Source organism: Haematobia irritans, chromosome 3 (assembly GCF_050003625.1).
Source record: "Haematobia irritans isolate KBUSLIRL chromosome 3, ASM5000362v1, whole genome shotgun sequence".
Classification (NCBI taxonomy): Eukaryota; Metazoa; Arthropoda; class Insecta; order Diptera; family Muscidae; genus Haematobia; species Haematobia irritans.
The window spans coordinates 231,421,243-231,441,498 of record NC_134399.1 but is presented as its reverse complement, the minus strand read 5'-3'; the positions used below and the strand labels follow the sequence as shown (position 1 = coordinate 231,441,498).

The window sequence follows — 20,256 nt, the reverse complement described above, 5'->3', positions numbered from 1 at the left end:
AAGCGTCAGAATGCATTAAAAATCATAAAAAAATATACAAATTATTTATTTGAGAAAATATCACAAAATTTTTTAATTCACATTCAAAACACTGAATTCGGATCTCACCTTAAGAAGTGATGCAAATTCATTGCAACGGCTGTTGAAACGGTGGACATTTGTCCTATGACAAGTTCATATTACATTCACTGCTTCTCCGCCAATGTTGCACCACTTCTAGACCCAAAAAGAACATTTTCACTACTTTTTTGGCGACGCTTTTTCGCAGCATTATTAAGATATTAATTTATGAAAGAATAGTTTTAATATCAATTACTATTTTTTTAATTAAATTGACTAAACTAAATCAATCATAAGTTCAACTACAGCTTTATTTCATAAATATCTGACTTCAAACATTGCCATCGGCAACTGCTACCACAACCCAATAATTCGATTGTTCATGAAACTTTGTGCGATTGTATTTACTTGTTTAATTTTTATAAAAATGAAAAAAACTATTGACATTTATAGAAAAATGGAAAATCATAAATAGAGTTTCAAATTCTGGGGGGGCTAAAATTTTTCTGGGGGGGTCTAAGCCCCCTCCCCAGAGGCCTTCCTACGCTTATGACTATTTGTCACCTAACAAATTTTAAAGCCTTAGAACTGTCAATTTTGTTGGGAAAACAACATGCTTTTGCATGTAAACCTCTATTTTAGTTGTGATTATAAGCATGGAATTTTTTGTTTATGTAGTTCGACCCACCTTATTGTATGTTCGAGGTTGTATTGCTTGTTCGTATCAAGTGTCTGACTATCTATTTTAAGAAATATTCTACCTAGAAATCTTGAGAAATCTTTAGCATACACATATAAAATTTGATATTATATAACTGTTAATTTTTGGTTACAATTCTAATATTGTTGGCAATTTCAAATTGATACCGCTTCCAAATTTCTTTTAGGTTTTAGTACTTTTTTTTTAATTTCATTAATATTATTACTTACAAAACAAAAATGAACAAAAAATATACAAAAAAGGTCATTTTTATATTAAAATGTGACTTTGAGTCGGTGACTTTGTTCACAACGTCATCAGCAGCTGGCAGCGCTGTCGTCGTTGCTGGTGTTGGTGGTAGAGTTGTTCTTAAACAATCATGTCTTTTACGCTTACACTTTTTGCTATGGAGCTTAGAAGCATTTACGATGAACAATGCCGGGACCGGATTCATCATATTCCTGTTTGGAGATCCACATTTGCTGGAAGGTAGACAAGGAGGCCAAGATGGAACCACCAATCCATACAGAGTACTTTCTTTCGGGGGGAGCAATGATCTTGATCTTAATGGTGGATGGAGCCAAGGCAGTGATTTCCTTTTGCATACGATCAGCAATACCTGTAATTGCAATGAAATTGAATTGAATTAGAAAAAAATTACTCTCTTCAGAAGGGTAATCGTGGCAAACTTACCAGGATACATGGTAGTACCACCGGACAAGACATTGTTGGCATACAAGTCCTTGCGAATATCAACATCGCACTTCATGATGGATTGGTAGACAGTCTCATGGATACCACATGATTCCATACCCAAGAATGAGGGTTGGAAAAGAGCTTCAGGAGAACGGAAACGTTCGTTGCCAATGGTGATCACTTGGCCATCAGGCAATTCATAGGACTTTTCCAATGAGGTGGAGGCAGCAGCGGTGGCCATTTCTTGTTCAAAGTCCAAGGCAACATAGCACAATTTCTCCTTAATATCGCGGACAATTTCACGCTCAGCAGTGGTGGTGAAAGAATAACCTCTCTCGGTGAGAATCTTCATCAAGTAGTCGGTCAAATCGCGACCAGCCAAATCCAAACGGAGAATGGCATGGGGCAAGGCATAACCTTCATAAATGGGGACAGTGTGGGAAACACCATCACCAGAGTCCAAAACGATACCAGTGGTACGACCAGAGGCATACAAGGAAAGCACGGCTTGGATGGCAACATACATGGCAGGTGAGTTGAAGGTTTCAAACATGATTTGAGTCATCTTCTCGCGATTGGCTTTGGGGTTCAAGGGGGCCTCAGTCAAAAGCACGGGATGTTCTTCGGGGGCCACACGCAATTCATTGTAGAAGGTATGATGCCACACCTTTTCCATATCATCCCAGTTTGTGATGATACCATGCTCAATGGGATATTTCAAAGTGAGGATACCACGCTTGCTCTGGGCCTCATCACCAACGTAGCAATCCTTTTGACCCATACCCACCATCACACCTTGATGGCGTGGACGTCCTACAATGGAGGGGAAGACGGCACGAGGAGCATCATCACCAGCGAAACCAGCCTTGCACATGCCAGATCCATTGTCTACGACGAGGGCAGAGGGTTCATCGTCACACATTTTGGCAGTAGCTTTTTAATTCTAGAAAATTCACAAACACCCACACAAATACAGAGAAGTCAATTTCAGATTATCAGGATATTCACAATCAATTTATATTTTTATATCCTTTTGACAAAAGACTTGTAATTTAATGTATCAACACCCATACACTTACACACTGATCACACAAAGAAGAAATGAACAACGGACTACCGGATGCTATGTTTATGCGAATGTGGCAGAGACCAGAGTGATTCTCGTATCTCGAGATCAACCTCTTTTAAATTGCCAAAAGATTCCCTTCGAGTTCTTCTAACACTGTCACTCGTTCGCACACATCCAAATACTTGGGCTACTCACACCTACACACTCTCGCCTACTCTCTCTCACACACATACACACACATTGAACGTTATGTTTTCAACATATTTCGGACGCAAATCACTCAAAATACTCAAAACTACCAAACGAACATCAACATCCAACATCACCCATGCCAGAAGAAGCGATCAGAGAGATTCTTCATATGCTGTCATTGCATTTCGGAGATGCCAAAATAGCCAAAAAGTAATGATAATGTGACAGTGAATTGTCTAACTGCGGTGACTGAGACGTACATCAGGTCTGAGGAGCAGGGGTGATTCCCACTCTGAGGTACTATAGGCGCGCAGGACTTGTGTCGAATATTGTTCTATTATTAAAATAATTCAGAGGGCAGAATCTTTTGTTCTTCTCTTCGGCGGCCAAGCATGGCGATATCCCCGCCACAATAAAATGAGCAATGCATTATTGTTTTGCATTACACTGCAAATGACCAAAGATGGTTTGACTTGTTGCCCACATGTTTGTGTGTGTGTATGTGTATGTACATTCACTAAAATGTATACGACCAATGCTACGAGGGAGCCACATCAACACCCTAATTAGGTGATATTTCATTTACCCCCCGCCATCTTTGTATGTACGTCTGATGTTTTGTGAGAGAACCTTTTTCAAAACATGTTTGTTTATGCATGTTCCCTATATTTCAGTTTTTGAACTTCGATATATGCATCTATCACTGGATCAAGGCAAACGTGTGAATAATTGTAAGACCAGGTCTCTCAATTTTACAAGAGAGCGAGAATACACCTTTATGGGGTTACAAAAACTTCTTTAGAAAAGATCTGAAAAATATTTAACATTTATGTGATAGACATTTTCGACAGCTTATTTTTGGACTTTGCCAAAACCACCTATGGGGTTTTGTCATTAGTCCACAGATATAAACAAACCAATTCACTAACGGAAAATGTAAATTATGACAATATTTTCAGAGAATCTCAGTTAGTATAATTATTACATACACAGAAACAAAAGTAGCTCGTAATTGATGGCAAATTTTGAAATTCAATTTAGTTAGGCGCATTTCTACCCAGGTAGTTCAAATTTCAAAAATTTTATGAAAATTTTGTAATAATTATTATTTTTAACTCTTTTGCAGTTCACGCGACTCTTTAAAATTAGTTAAACATTTTACTTAAAGTGGTGTACTCCGATATAGTTTAAAATGACAAAGATTTGGTAATTTTTTCGTGTAAGTAACGAAATTTTTACTTACACATATTACAATTTTTTTACCAGTACCAGTCATTTCAATTAATGATATTTTGTCTTAAATGGTAGTAAAAATGATTTGGCCCTTGGCCACCGTGGTGCATTGGTTAGCATGCCCGCCTTGCATACACGAGGTCGTGGGTTCGATTCCTGCTAACACCAAAAAGTTTTTCAGCGGTGGATTATCCCACCTCAGTAATGCTGGTGACATTTCTGAGGGTTTCAAAGCTTCTCTAAGTGGTTTCACTGCAATGTGGAACACCGTTCGGACTCGGCTATAAAAAGGAGGTCCCTTGTCATTGAGCTTAACATGGAATCGGGCAGCACTGTGGTATCACAATGAACTGAATAGTCTAAGTGAGCCTGATACATCGGGCTGCCACATAACCTAACCTAACCTAAGACAACTTTACCGTCAGTAAGTTCATTTTTTTACTATGGTGCACGAAATTTCTACTAATTTTAAAGAAATTGGTAGAAAAACAAACATGCAAGACATGACGTCTAAACATGCACCTCTCGAGAAGTGCTCTAAAAAATAAATAAATAAATAAATAAATAGAGAACTATGTTATTTCAATTTGTGACTCAAAAAGAATTTCTGAAAAAGTAAGTGCTAATATACACACGCAAAGAAAAAAAACGTTTGGAAAACGTGTACCGAAAACGTTTTTCTTTTGTTAGAGTTTTTTGAATTGCTTCGAAAATTTTAAACTTTTATCACCAAAAAAATTTGTTTGTTACAAAATTTTTATTTTTTCAATAAAAAAAGTTATTTTTGAAACAACAACACAGTCCATTTCGTTTATATCAAACACTGTTCTTTTCTGACTTTAGGTCTTTAATAAGACACATTTTACAGTTCAAACTTTAATATACTACAATGTAATGTTGAACATTTTTTCGGAATCTTCCGAACCTATCTGGAATATATGTCAAAAAAAAAAAACAAAAAAAAAACTTTGATCGAAGCAGGGATCGAACCCACGACCCTTGGCATGCAAGTCGGACGTAGCAACCACTGCTCCACGGTGCCAAACTAAATGTTTGTTTCTGTTAAATAAACTTTGTTTATTTGGTTCGTGGACGCCGCAAGCTATGCTATATAAATATAACTTATATGGATGATGACCATAACAGGTACATAGCTCAGTGGTTAGTGTGTTGGCTTACAAAGTGCATGGTCCGCGGTTCGATTCTCCGTCCAGGCGAAAGGTAAAAAAAATTTAAATTTGTAAAATCGTATAATTTCTTCTACATTGTTGGTATTACAGGAAAAGGTGTTAAGAACTAAAAAAACCTCGTGGATGTGAGAAAGATGTAAGGGAAAATGCAATTAGCAAGAAAACAATGTTTTTTTTTCTTTTTTGAGTTTGTCTTTATAAGATTGTTTTTACATCCTTTTCTTCTAAATATACTACCTTACAGCGAAAAGCAAATGAGAAACGAACTTTGTTTGTCTAAAATTTCGTTTGGGAGGAAAGAATTATTTTTTTGCGTGCAGCACTTCAAATAAAATCTTTTTCAAATCAAATGAAAACATTGTCAATTCAAATGATTTTTTTTTTCAAATGAAATGATTTTTGTAATTTTTAATTAAATTGTAGGATATATTTACATTTGGCTCAATTTTTTTCGAATTCATACTTTAGATCATTCATTTTTTTACTATGGTGCACGAAATTTCTACCAATTTTAAAGAAATTGGTAGAAATACAAACAGTGAAAACATTATCAATTCAAATGATTTTTTTTTTTTCAAATCAAATTATTTTTGTAATTTTTAATGAAATTGTAGAATATATTTACATTTAGCCCAATTTTTTTCGAATTCATACTTTAGATCATTGATGGTTGAGGTATAATTACTGTGTACATATCGAATTTTTTGTGCTAATTATAAATGCATTCTAATGAATTCGTTTGAAAAAGATTTCATTTGAAGTAAAAGTGCTATATATAGAGAAATACGGGTTTGTTTTAAAGACATCCGAAATACAGCACCGATGTTCTGAGTCTATAGTTATTTATAACATTTGATTGACCCCCAAAAGTATTGATTTATCAATCTAGATTGACTATGAGATAGACTTTTGAGCAACTTAATCTGAGGTATAGTACAAAATATTAAATGGAACAAAAAAGAAACTAATCACTCAAAAGGGATTTCTTTTTTTAATGACATCCAAAACACTGAATAATTACATCTGAAGGGCTTATGCGTTGTCAATATACCGGATGCTTAGATGGTTAACATACGCCCAAAATCAATAATCAGTGCTTTCAGTTATTGTGTCAAATAATTAAATCTCTTGAAAAAGATCTGAAAAAATAAATGAATGTTGATTTTTTTACAATATTTTGCGATTACCATATTGAATCAGGGAGATAGTATCGACAACAAAAAAGAAAGAAATAAATTAACATTTTTAAATTATGTTGTTTTTTCGGTGTAAAAAATCTATAAAAACTCATTTAAAAATTTAGCCGCCGAGCGGAAAGGTTTTCCATTCAACATACTTAACTGAAGATCAATGTAAAAGTAATAATTAAATTTGAGATTTGTTTTTATGTCCTAGCAAGAAAGTAGCTAATTATGGACCAATTTTAATACATCTAAGCATTTTTGTAGTTAAAATAAATAACATCTTTGGGGAGACATTTTTAGAAGTACTTTTAAAGTTGTGCCTTTAGAAGAACTTACAATTTTTTTTGCTGGCTCATTACATTACAAAGAAAACATGAAGCTAAAAGTATAGACAGAGTGATTTTCTGATCTGTAAAATCAGTATATTTATTTTGAAGCGAAAGCCAAAGCTACCACATTAATTAAAAAAATCGTAAACAATTAAGAATATATACTTTTAACTATAGAATTAGTAAGTATGTATAGGGCAAAAGGCATAATACACAATTCGATTCGTCGTGATTTGAAATAGAATAGATGAGATAACAATATCGCACGATGCTCATCAACTCTAATATGAGTGAAAGTACAGAATTTCTCATTTGACATAATCTGAATTTTTTTTTGAATTGAATGTAAGACATTAAATGTTCATTTCACATTAGCAAAATGTATTTAAAGAAATTATAGTGATATAATGTGGTGAATGAACAAATATAAAGGACAGACAGACATACGAGTGGAGGACATTGAAACGGGCGGTGCCAGACGAAGCGTATTCGTATCGTTTCCTCACACATTCGAGACGGTTTTTATAAAAATAAACCTGAGGAATTTCGGAAGATATTACACCATTTGATATACTACATAGACGATAATAAATATGCTGATAGAGCACACCCATGCTGCAGATTATCAAACCTGCAAGAATACAAGGCAAAAGGACTGAAGATGCATGATGTCTGTTGTCGTCTCACAGCGTCATGCCATTGAAATGATCCACCAGAAATTATTTGTTTAATTTTACCTATTTTTAAGATTTTCAAAAATAGATAAGAGTGAGTTGTTGTAGAGTTGGTTAAAAATTTTATCGGTAAGGTATTTTCTTAAGATCGATATAAATATAGCTCCCGCATATAAAACTCCTTTAAGGGCTTTAAAATTGATTCATTAACGCAGACATTGTTTCAGCACATTGATACAACCAGTCACATTACATCGCGATGCATTTGATGACAAGGGAAAGAAAAAATTTATTAAAATTACGCGGCAATTGTTTTATTATAATTAAAACAAAAAATACACAACGATGCAATATCAATCAATCAATCAATATCAATTTCTTAGCTATACTATTTCCAAAATACGAAATACCTAATGTAATTAATAAAACTTTTTCAAGCGCAAATGCATCCCATCATTCCAACTAATAAAACATTTTATAAAATTCTTTAAGTTAAAAAAATGTGCATAGTATTTATGGCCATGTAATGCTTCTAGACATATCTATACTTATAAAAACACTTTTTTCCCTGCAAAAAGTCAAAAAATGGAATGGCCAGGTAGGTCTAGATTCATCTTCACACGCTTGAATACCATTTGAGTATGAAATCAAAAATGAAAATTAATTTATTGTTTTTGTGATAGGGGATTTTGTTTTGCAACAATTTTGATCATAATTATAGAACCCACACCCAAAAAAAGTGAACCCACCGTGGAAGAAAATGTAGGTTTATTTTAGAAAATTTTAACTAAAATGGTTTTCTAATTGCAACATGTTACAAATAAGTTAATACTTTTTGTCAAATTGAAGAAAATGTATTAAAAATAATTATTTTTTTCTCTTGTTTAAGAAAATTTCATATGTTGAAAGAAAAAATTGGATTTAAAAATTATTAAAATGTCTTTAGCGCTATACAAATCAATTTAGGGAGCCACCAGGTGCAATGGTTAGCATGCCCGCCTTGCATTCACAAGGTCGTGGGTTCGATTCCTGCTTCGACCGAACACCGAAATGTTTTTCAGCGGTGGATTATCCCACCTCAGTAATGCTGGTGACATTTCTGAGGGTTTCAAAGCTTCTCTAAGTGGTTTCACTGCAATGTGGAACGCCGTTCGGACTCGGCTATAAAAAGGAGGTCCCTTGTCATTGAGCTTAACATGGAATCGGGCAGCACTCAGTGATAAGAGAGAAGTTCACCAATGTGGTACCACAATGGACTGAATAGTCTAAGTGAGCGTGATACATCGGGCTGCCACCTAACCTAACCATGAACTCAATTTAAGCAAACTTCTGCCATTTTAAGAAACTATGAACTTTTTTTTATTTTTTAGTAAAATTGTGCACTATATTTGTATAAAAATTTTTTTCTTATTTTTATTTCACGTTGAGCATTAAAGTTAGCAAAAAATTATTCAAATAAGGAACATTTACTCATATTGTGCAAAATTTAACTAAAATCAACTAATTTCCATGAACTAAAATAAAGTTCAGTTGGCATTAGAGACCCTTTTTTCTGGTTGCATGTAGATATAGAACTCAATTTTCCAGTTTTTGTAAACGGTAGCAACATAAATGACAGTATCCATTTCTGAAACATCGACAATAGCTCTTTACTAAAGTGTACTTGTTTATTGATTTTGCATTAAACGTATGACCGCATTAACTTATTATTATTTATTACTCAAATGGTGAACGTGTTCATATTAGAAACAACGTGTTCATATTAGAAACAAAAACATGGCCAACGAATAAGAGTTTTACCTAATAATCTTTTGGTCCTGGATGTATAGTTCAAGTATAATATAAGTCGGCATGTATTGTTAAGAGAGAACTACAAAAAGTAGTATCGCAATGGACTTTGATGAAAGGCGTTAGTATTCTTGTCTCTCTGGGTTAAAGGGACATCAGATACAAGAAAGCATACCAGCAGAGTTCATTGGGTCATCTCAAGAATGATAAATAGCATGATTGAATACTTCCAAAGAAGTAAATTTCTAAGTCAAAAAGTATTTAGTTACCTTTGTTAAAGAAATGCTCGCTCTCAATCTGAAAGGTCGTGTTATAATTAAAAAATTTCCAAGACACTTAGAGTATTCAGCCCATTGTGATACTGCAGCGGTGAACTTCTCTCTTATCACTGAGTGCTGCCCGATACCATGACAAGGGGCCTCCATTTTATAGTCGAGTCCGAACGGCGTTCCACATTGAAGTGAAACCACTTAGAGAAGCTTTGAAACACTCAGAAATGTCACCAGCATTCCATCGCTGAAAAACTTTTAGGTGTTCGCTCGAAGCAGGAATTGAACCCACGACCTTGTGTATGCAAGGCGGGCATGCTAACCATTGTACCTCGGTGGCTCCGACAAAATACAAAAGTCCCTTATTTGCCAACTCTGGTTTAATCATGCACGAGGGCAGTTCGGAAAGTTAAGTGTTTTGGAAACTTCCATCTCTGTTATGAACACATGTTAAATTTTGTTTCGATCTGGCACCTCTTTCATATAGAAACAGATGTTCAAAAAAGACGCATCCGCAATTTTTTTTTACAATGGAAAAATTAGAAATGCGTGCTGTCATTATTTACATAAAAAAGGTTTATCGGGACGAGAAATTCATGCCGCATTTGTTAACAGTCGATCACAAACGATTAAGAATGAATATTTCTCAAGCTTGTTTGGATCGTTTTAAGCGAAATAAAATGGATTTTAAGCGTCGTTCCATAACTGTTGATGAGACATGCATACACCACTATACTCCAGAGACAAAAGAACAATCCAAACAAAGGACTGAAGCTGGAGGAAGTGCCCCAAAGAAGGCAAAAACAATTCAAGCGGCTGGTAAGGTTATGGCAACGGTTTTTCTTTGACTTCAAAGGTATTTTATTGATTGACTTCATCAAGACAACGCATCAGCGCACAGGTGACTTTTACTTGTTCCCAAATCAAAAAAAAAAAAAAAATCTTTGCTGACAAACGTTTTACCTCAAATGAAAATGCTATTACAGTTGTAAACCACTATTTTGAAGACCTTGAGGAAAACTATTTTAATCAAGGGATGAATTGCTAGAAGAGCGTTGCACTAAGTGTATTGAAGTTTCAGGAGATTATATTAAAAAAAAAGTAAGTAAAGTATAAAGTCGGGCGGGGCCGACTATATCATACCCTAACCACCCTTACTGAATTAGTAATCATAAGCATGTGTGGGGTAACATTGATATAGGTCTGGGAGATAAACCGCAGTTGCATATTTAAGAAAATTAAGGGGAACATGTTTATGGGTGCTTTGTCTCAATCTGACTATAGCTCATAGTCCGTGTTGCCACACGCAAAGAAAAAAAAAACGTTTGGAAAACGGGTACCGAAAACGTTTTTCTTTTGTTAGAGTTTTTTGAATTGCTTCGAAAATTTTAAACTTTTATCATCAAAAAAATTCGTTTGTTACAAAATTTTTATTTTTTCAATAAAAAAAAGTTATTTTTGAAACAACAACACAGTCCATTTCGTTTATATCAAACACTGTTCTTTTCTGACTTTAGGTCTTTAATAAGACACATTTTACAGTTCAAAATTCAATATACTACAATGTAATGTTGAACATTTTTTCGGAATCTTCCGAACATATCTGGAATATATGTAAAAAAACTTTGGTCGAAGCAGGGATCGAACCCACGACCCTTAGGTTAGGTTAGGTTATGTGGCAGCCCGATGTATCAGGCTCACTTAGACTATTCAGTCCATTGTGATACCACAGTGGTGAACTTCTCTCTTATCACTGAGTGCCGCCCGATTCCATGTTAAGCTCAATGACAAGGGACCTCCTTTTTATAGCCGAGTCCGAACGGCGTTACACATTGCAGTGAAACCACTTAGAGAAGCTGCAATGTGTAACGCCGTTCGGACTCGGCTATAAAAAGGACTTGCATACCACGACCCTTGGTATGCAAGTCGGATGTAGCAACCACTGCTCCACGGTGCCAAACTAAATGTTTGTTTCTGTTAAATAAACTTTGTTTATTCGGTTCTTGGGCGCCGCAAGCTATGCTATATAAATATAGCTTATATGGATATTTATCTATTGAAGACCATAACAGGTACTTAGCGTAGTGTGTTGGCTTACAAAGTGCATGGTCCGCGGTTCGATTCTCCGTGGCGAAAGGTACAAAAAATTTAAAAATGTATAAAATCGTATAATTTCTTCTACATTGTTGGTATTACAGGAAAAGGGTTAAGAACTAAAAAAACTCGTGGATGTGAGAAAGATGTGAGGGAAAATGCAATTAGCAAGAAAACAATGTTTTTTTTTGAGTTTGTCTTTATGAAATTGTTTTTAATCCTGGTATTACAGGAAAAGGGTTAAGAACTAAAAAAACTCGTGGATGTGAGAAAGATGTGAGGGAAAATGCAATTAGCAAGAAAACAATGTTTTTTTTTGAGTTTGTCTTTATGAAATTGTTTTTAATCCTGGAAAAGAATAAACGTTTATCTAAAATTTCGTTTGGGAGGAAAGAATTATTTTTTTGCGCGCAGGGAAAATGTTTGGTTTACCCTACAAGGACAAAAAAAGTTCCCTAATTTCCCATACATTCCTAAACAATTTTCCCTACAATATTTTTCGTTAAATTTAAACAAATTTTACAAACCAAAAATGGTTCTAAGTACTTTATTATCTTAAAACATGAAAATGCAACGTATAACATATAACCTAGAAAATAAATTTGTATTACCACCACGGTTGCCACAGTTGGTAGTATTCTACCAAAAATAGTAATCTCTATAGAAATACTATATTTGAAAAAGTTTCTATAAACAATTTTTTTGAGAACTTTTTTTATAGAAATAAAATTTTGATAATAAATTCTATAGAAATAAAATTTTGAGAAAAAAATCCATAGAAATAAAATTTTGAGAAAAATTTTTATAGAAATAATATTAAAAAAAAATCTATAGAAATACAATTTTGACAAAATTTTCTACAAGAATAAAGTTTTAACAAAAATTTATATAGAAATATTTGTTTGGTAGATTTGTGGTAATCTTTAAATTTTGTTAATTTTTTTGGCACGAGTGACAACTGTTGTTACCACACATTGTTAAAGATCAAGCCTTGCCGGCTTCTAATTTCCTCCTCTAGAGCCACCAAAATGTAAAAATTATTAAAAATTGTGTTGAGTGAAAATGTCCCTACATTGTGGCCCTACGTCCTCACAAGACGCTAAATATTAGAAAAACCCTACATATAGGGAATTTCCCCTACTTCTAGCAACACTGGCTGTATTGATATTGCACCTACGGAGTTAGTATGCCACTAATTTTGAGCCCATTATTAAAAAAGTGAAAATCGTTAAATTAGTGTGGGTAATAAATACAAATTTGTAAAAATCGAGCAATATTCTTATGTATGAGCTACAAGTACGTATAAGTACGATCGGCTAGTACATCAAAATTTGAAATTTGAGTAACATTGGTTAATAAATAAGAGTACTATGGCCAAATTTGGGAAAATCGAGCGATGCATATATATTGAAGTTATATCTAAATCTGAACCAATTTGCATACTCTTTTGCGGGTTTGATTAATACCACAAAAGTTTACCTTGTGCAAGATTTGAGTAAGATCAGTTGAAATGAGGCGTGTATGGTCAAACATAAGGTTATTAGGGGCGATTTTTTCAAAATCGGGTGATACATATATGGGAGCTATATCTACATCTGAACCGATTTCGATGAAATTTTGCACATATAGTTAGTACTATAGAGGACTGGATCTAGCCAACTTTTAGTAAGATCGGTTAATAAATAAGGGTTTTATGGCCAAATTTAGAAAAATCGGGCGGTACATATATATGGGAGCTATAGCTAAATCTGAACTGATTTCGATGATTTTTTGCACATATAGTTAGTGCTATAGAAGATTATATTTAGCCAGCTTTGAGGTTGATAAATAAAGGATTTGTGGCCAAATTTGGGAAAATCGGGCGATATATATGAGATATATATCTAAATCTGAACCGATTTGGATGAAATTTGTCAGACTTGAAGGGCGATGGAAAAGATTACCTTTTGCCAAATTTGGTGACGATCCGTTTGAAAAAAAAAGCGCAACGGTATAAAGTTCAACGACCGTACACCTAAATTCAATATGAACTAAAGCAAAAGAAATTTTCGGTACGATTTCTAAAAATAGTAAAAATAACTAATGTATGTGTACAATTAGTTGTAATTGACAAAAATTGCAGTGAGCTTCATTTGAAATCCCAAATCAATATTTCTCGCTGAGTTCCAAATGAATACTAATTTCTTTATTGAATATAAACTTATATCCAGAATATTGAAAATCTTAAGCTAATCTAGAACAAGACAACAATAATATGTTATCATTCTTCTTGCTGTCTTATCACCTAACAAACGATCCCAAGTGAACATGCAGCACACATGCACGTCCATTAGATCTTTTGTTGTAACCCTTTGAAAACATCCTCACATATAAGTGTTTCTTAGTATGGGTTGTTCATTTTGATCGTTTCTCTTGTCTTCACAAGTGGAAAGAGAAAGTAATAAACTTAAATATAAACACTATGCTGGAGATTATTGATATGTAGGTACATAGGACGGATTTGTTCCATATGCATTTGTTTTGATTAGAACCCCTCAGAGATCCCATGTTCAATGCATATTTGGTTTGGAACAGTATGGTTAAATGGGCATGATTTGGCGCCAATTTTTAGTTAGTTATTTTTTTCTTCTATGAGAGGGTGTAATTTTGTGAACTGTAGTTAAAAAATACAATAGGGCATTAAATTTTCCTGGTTATAACAACCACAACTTCAAAATGCTGAGTACAATTTTTTCGTAAGAGGTAGTTTATTCTGCCTATACAACAGTTTACTGTTTTTCGGTATAGAAATTCAGCAGTCATAATTCAAGAGTCCCATATTATATCATTTCGATCTTGTTTTGTGTTGTGCACTTCAAACCTTCTATTTTCTGAAACTCAGATGAACTTGTTGGGCAGCTCATTACCCACTATCTCATGCCAGAGAATAAGAATGGGATAATTTGTACAATGATCAACATCATCATTTCCAACAACAAGAATACGTACCACATTAATTCGATGGCGTCGGCGATGTTCATCTTCATGACGATGCTCCATTGATTTGACAAGTGGCTGAGTGATTATTTATAGACGAGAATGCATTTGGCAGCATACACATTTCCATCGCTACCAGACAAAAAGTATATCGAGCGCTACCTGCGCTCTACCGTTTCTTGTAGTGACGGCTCGCTTTAGGTGTACGCAATGACGATTCTTCATAAATCATAAATACCGGAACAATGTTACGACGAGTCATAATTTGTCTTTGACATACATACATGGTGATCTTTGGCTATGGTCTGGTGAAAGTATCAGCTGGTCATTAAAGTGTTGAGGAAGGTGTCTTGAATGTTGTTTGACAAAGGTGATATTACATCAGTGGCAAGAACCACATTGAACGAAATGGACGATGATATTGCCCGGGGTTTGTTGAGCTGATTTTATGCAGTTTTGGCAGAATTGCCTTAAACGGTTAAAATTGCGGCGCCTGAACAATGGGCAGGTCCGTGTAGTTGTGTTATGTGTATACACTACCATGGATGTTTAATGTTACACATGGACGATGACTAGGAATGCGTTTGTGTGCGTACCTCCTGCCGCATTTCAAATTAGCACACATTAATTTGGCGTTTGACATGTGTGCAACGACAACGGAATGACCACCTCATCAACTTCACCATCAACCTCCATATCGGCCAAAGTTGGACTGGATGCATTTGTTTTTTCATGTGAGCATTTCGGTTTAGTTTTATTAGCTTTTTTGGTAATTTTTTGTTTCGCCATTCCTCCCAATTTTATTTTCTTCTCCAACCACATGACCAGTCTGGATTCGCTGCATGCTGCCATTGTGTGCGTATGTGAGGCGACCAAAAAAGCAGTGGGCGGAGTTTTTCCGGTTTTATTTTGTGTGAAGTCCTACATTACGCACACAAATCCACGCACCCATTGCTTTGCATTATCATTTGTACACTTCCGCTCTCTCCTTCACCGGTCACTATCCTGTAGCGGAGCAGTAACTGCACACACACATTCACATTGGTATACAGACAAAATAAAAAGTTTTGTTTTATTTTACTCTTTTACCGTGTTTTTTATGTGGATGTCGAATTTTCATTTTATTTTCATTTTTTGAGGAAAAAATGCATCAGCTTCCTTCCCACCTCCAATTCGAGGTTTGCGTGTGTACGCTTTGCAAGGGAGGAAAGGTGTTCACATGTGAAATGCATAGCACAGTCTGTATTATGAATCCCGCTACTCCTCGTCCATAGATTGGACCATAGAGTACTCGTGAATTTTTCGAGGTGGCTGGCCATTAGCTGCAAAAGTCTGCGGTGGTGAGTGTGTGTGTGCCCATGGAAAAATAAAAAACGTAAAAATCTAAATGAGTTTTTATAATATTTTATATATGCACTTGTTGTTTTATAATAAAACCAAAAAGTTGGACATTGCGTTAGGGAGTTGGGCAACAAACAGCTTACAGTTTGCGTGAGGTGGATGGTTTGTTATTTTAATTCTCAAACTGCCTACCAAAATGTGTGTAAAAAATGTCTATGCATGGATAAATGGCAAGAATTTGAGTGTTTGGAACAGTAGCGCTTTCATAAAATACCCGTTGAATTTTTATAATAGCATTCATATGAAGATTATAGGAATTTTGTGAAAATTGAAAATGCTCCAATGAAAATTTTAAGACATTTGGTAATTTTAGATTTATATTAATGACAATAAAATAATTGTGACATAATTAAGAATTTTCATCTAATTATTTATTTTATTTTGGAAATGTGAAAAAGCGCTCAATCGACTTTTGCGTTGACAAAATGTAAGGAGGCGAACGATCCGGAACAAATCTGAAGTGAAATATTTACATTTTTTACTTTAAAAGGCAAAAAGGAATATTACAAACCCCGACAAATTCGAGAAATGATGAGCAAAAAATAACTTTTGGCTGGAAGAGAGATAATTTAGTATATTTTCGATTTAGAATCACATTTGTGGATATCGGAGTCTTGGATATTTCAATGGATGTAAATTAACAAAACAAATATTCTCCAAAAGTGCACTTCATATGTTAGTCCTATTCGAACAGGTTCGGAGGACTAAACACGATGGCAATCCAATCGAAAGCTTTCTCGTGGTCCAATTAAAACTAGTTGCATCAAACTTTGATGATAGCCATGAAATATCACGAAAATATTTCCAATTAAAAAGTTAATTGAAACTGAAAATTTTTCAATTAAAAAATTAATTGGTTGATGTCGTACACAAAAAATATATCACCAAAATATTTCCAATTAAAAAGTTAATTGAAACTGAAAATTTTTGAATTAAAAAATTAATTGATATAATTAATTTGTTAATCAAAATCGAAACATTAAATCAATTAGGTCAACGATTAAAATTTTTAAATGTTTAATTAAACAATTAATTGATACAATTAATCAAACTCGGAAGACAAGTCTTCCGATCATAAATGATTGTTTTTTTTTTTTAATTTTAATATTTTTAATCAAACTAAAAACACAACGTTAGTTAAAAAATGTCTTAGCAATTTATCAATTTACTTAAAAAATGTAATCGATGTCGATTGCAAATCTCAAATAATTTATTTAAATAAAAAGTTAACTAAATAATGAATTGAATCAATTACAAAACTGGTAGAGTTTTCCAATCAACATCAATTAATGTTTTTATTAATTCAATTATGATTCAATTCAGGATTCAATTCAATGTAATTGATTTTTGCAATTGACATCATTCATTCGACAATAAAAAACAAAATGATGAAAGTTAGGTTAGGTGGCAGCCCGATGTATCAGGCTCACTTAGACTATTCAGTCCATTGTGATACCACATTGGTGAACTTCTCTCTTATCACTGAGTGCTACCCGATTCCAAGTTAATGGATTAATGATTAAAATAAACTCAAAATAAACTCAGCTAGCTGCATTCAAATCGATGATTTGACTTTGGCAAAGGAAAAGTGAGATATTTGTACGAAAATTTATTTAGGCAAAGCCGACTATTTAAAACCTTTTTGGGAGATTCGAGTGTAACTTACTTTGGGTTTATTCCGATAATTGGTTGATAATTTCGCTGCAAGTAGTGGTTCCTACCATCTTGCAGTCTATAGGGCTTTGCCCAAATAAATGTAACAAACATACTTCTCCTCTGTTGGCGATATCAAAAAATGATTGAAGAACAAACCAAAAAAACAAATGGGTCCATATAACAAAATTAACCGATATCCTCTTTACCTAAAAATTGATTGTTTGTGATTTCACTCAAATAATTCGATTCGATCAAAATTTTGACCTTGCCTTAAGGAATTTGGTATTGATTCCGAACCAAAGATTCAGCTTCTTTAAAAACAAGACAGTTTTTAGAGAGTTATCTGTCTTTAAATCTAGGCTCCATAAAATTACAGATCTGATCTATTCAAATCCAAATTATAACACATATTTCAAAGTAAAAAGTGTTTTCTTAGTTTCTAAATCACTTCAAATCAAAAAGGTACGTATATAATAAAAATCTTAGCCTATATTTGAAGCTTTTTTATATTTAATCCAAAGATTCAATTCAATTATTTCATTGAATCAAAAATGATTTTCTTTACTTTAAGGAAAATTTGCCTTACTCCAAAGACATGCGTATTTAACGGAAAGATTCGATGTGTACACTTAAAGAAAGAAATTTTTAAATGAAAGATTATAAATTTCTTTAATTAAAATTTCTTCATTCATAGAGAATTTGTTCTCAAAATTTAGGTTGCATAAGCTTTTATATTAGGATAATTTTTTTTGGAAAAATGGGTTATATCTACACTCGCAAAGGTTTACATAAATTCAATTTGACCATCCCTTAAAGATTGTGGAAAATGAAGATATTTGTTAGGCAGCTGTCTAGCTTTAAATTTAGGCTATATAAATTTAAAATGGGGATACATATTTAACATATATTTAAAGCCAAAAACACAGAAAAAAATATATCAAACTCGGAAGACTAAGTGAGTTAGTTTTTTTTTTTAATTTGTAAATAGAAATTTATTTAAAACAATCAACTTTTTAATTAAACTAAAAACACAAAGACAGATAAGAAAGTAATTGAAAATAGTCACGTTTTTAATTGAAGAAGTTAATTGAGTTTTGCAATCAATTAAATTAAATTTTTAATTGAATCAATTAAAAAATTAATAGAAATTTTCAAATCAAATCAATTAACTTTTCAATCATATATTTTTTTATACCCAATTAAAACTGTGATTGATACTATCATTTTCGTGATTGAAGACATTTCAATTAAAAAATTAATTGGATCAATAAAATTCGTGAATTTTTTTGTGTGAATGTTTTTTTATAATTTGTAAACTTGAAACTTTTTATCTTTATTCTAAAGATTCAATATATAAGTTAAATTAAAGATTATTTCTTTAAACGAAATATGTTTTTCTTTCCTTTAAGGGAAATTTGTCTTATTTAAGAGATAATAGTGTTCTCATTAATTAATTTAAGAAAACTTATATATAAAATTGCTTAAAAGAAATATACTGTTTTATTAGGACTCACTTACTTTTTGCAGTCTATGTATATTTTCTTACTGGATTCTAAGAAACATTCAAGATTTGTTATTACAAGGAGAGAGATGATATATACATATACTATTACTACCATAATAACAGTCTAATTTTATTATGATGTACTTTGGACCACACACGTATGTTGAATATAAATTTACATTGCTCATACGCTCCTCTTGGGTATACGCCCCTGTAATGTTTGATTTAAGCCCATTTCCAATATGATAACAATAAAGTCAAATATAATTCCTTAATTAACTTTTCAATCATATATTTTTTTATACCCAATTAAAACTGTGATTGATACTATCATTTTCGTGATTGAAGACATTTCAATTAAAAAATTAATTGGATCAATAAAATTCGTGATTTTTTTGTGTGAATGTTTTTTTATAATTTGTAAACTTGAAACTTTTTATCTTTATTCTAAAAATTCAATACATATGTTAAATTAAAGATTATTTCTTTAAACCAAATATGTTTTCCTTTCCTTTAAGGGAAATTTGACTTATTCAAGAGATAATAGTGTCCTAATTAATTATTTTAAGAAAACTTATATATAAAATTGCTTAAAAGAAATATACTGTTTTATTGAGACTCACTTACTTTTTGCAGTATATGTATATTTTCTTACTGGATTCTAAGAAACATTCAAGATTTGATATTACAAGGAGAGAGATGATGGATACATATACCATTACTACCATAATAACAGTCTAATTTTATTATGATGTACTTTGGACCACACACGTATGTTGAATATAAATTTACATTGCTCATACGCTCCTCTTAGGTATACGCCCCTGAAATGTTTGATTTAAGCCCATTTCCAATATGATAACAATAAAGTCAAATATAATTCCCAAACTATATGCATACATACGTACAGTGTATGTGCAAGCGACATACAGGATTACAGCAGCTCACGCATACACATACTCATACACATGCTGGCTGCATGCATTTGGAGTTTAGGATATGAATAAATGAGTGCGTGAGTGTGTGTATATGTGTACGGCAAATATTTTTACTTTTTGGTCCAATTTTATTTTTTATCAAAACACACAGCATCACACACACACACGTACACCCATTGATACATTTGACCAGCCACCCAACGATGCAACAACATTGCAGTTTTTGCCCATTCACCCATATAGACAACACATACGCATATGAACATACAAACATCGCTGCGAGTCGTGTGTAACGAAGCTTGG

General features: G+C 33.2%; 1 protein-coding gene and 1 long non-coding RNA gene across 2 annotated transcripts; one reads left to right on the top strand and one right to left on the bottom strand.

Annotated features, from left to right (window-relative positions):
• Nucleotides 1-937: 937 nt before the first annotated feature.
• On the bottom strand, nt 938-2,688 carry LOC142228144 (actin-5, muscle-specific). Its single transcript, XM_075298483.1, has 3 exons — nt 2,536-2,688; nt 1,454-2,399; nt 938-1,379 (listed from the first exon to the last, which is right to left on the bottom strand). The coding sequence occupies exons 2-3, from the start codon at nt 2,376-2,378 to the stop codon at nt 1,174-1,176; spliced, it is 1,131 nt and encodes a 376-aa protein (XP_075154598.1). The 5' UTR covers nt 2,379-2,399; nt 2,536-2,688; the 3' UTR covers nt 938-1,173.
• An 11,891-nt stretch (nt 2,689-14,579) lies between these two features.
• On the top strand, nt 14,580-15,903 carry LOC142228143 (uncharacterized). The gene is made up of 2 exons (XR_012720078.1): nt 14,580-15,188; nt 15,283-15,903. It is a non-coding gene; the product is annotated as an uncharacterized LOC142228143 (long non-coding RNA).
• Nucleotides 15,904-20,256: the final 4,353 nt, after the last annotated feature.

Coding starts and splice junctions, on each gene's coding strand:
- LOC142228144 (XM_075298483.1), bottom strand. CDS start 2,378: ATGTGTGACGATGAACCCTCTGCCCTCGTCGTAGACAATGGATCTGGC. Junction 1,380..1,453: donor TGGTACTACCATGTATCCTG/GTAAGTTTGCCA, acceptor TTGCAATTACAG/GTATTGCTGATCGTATGCAA.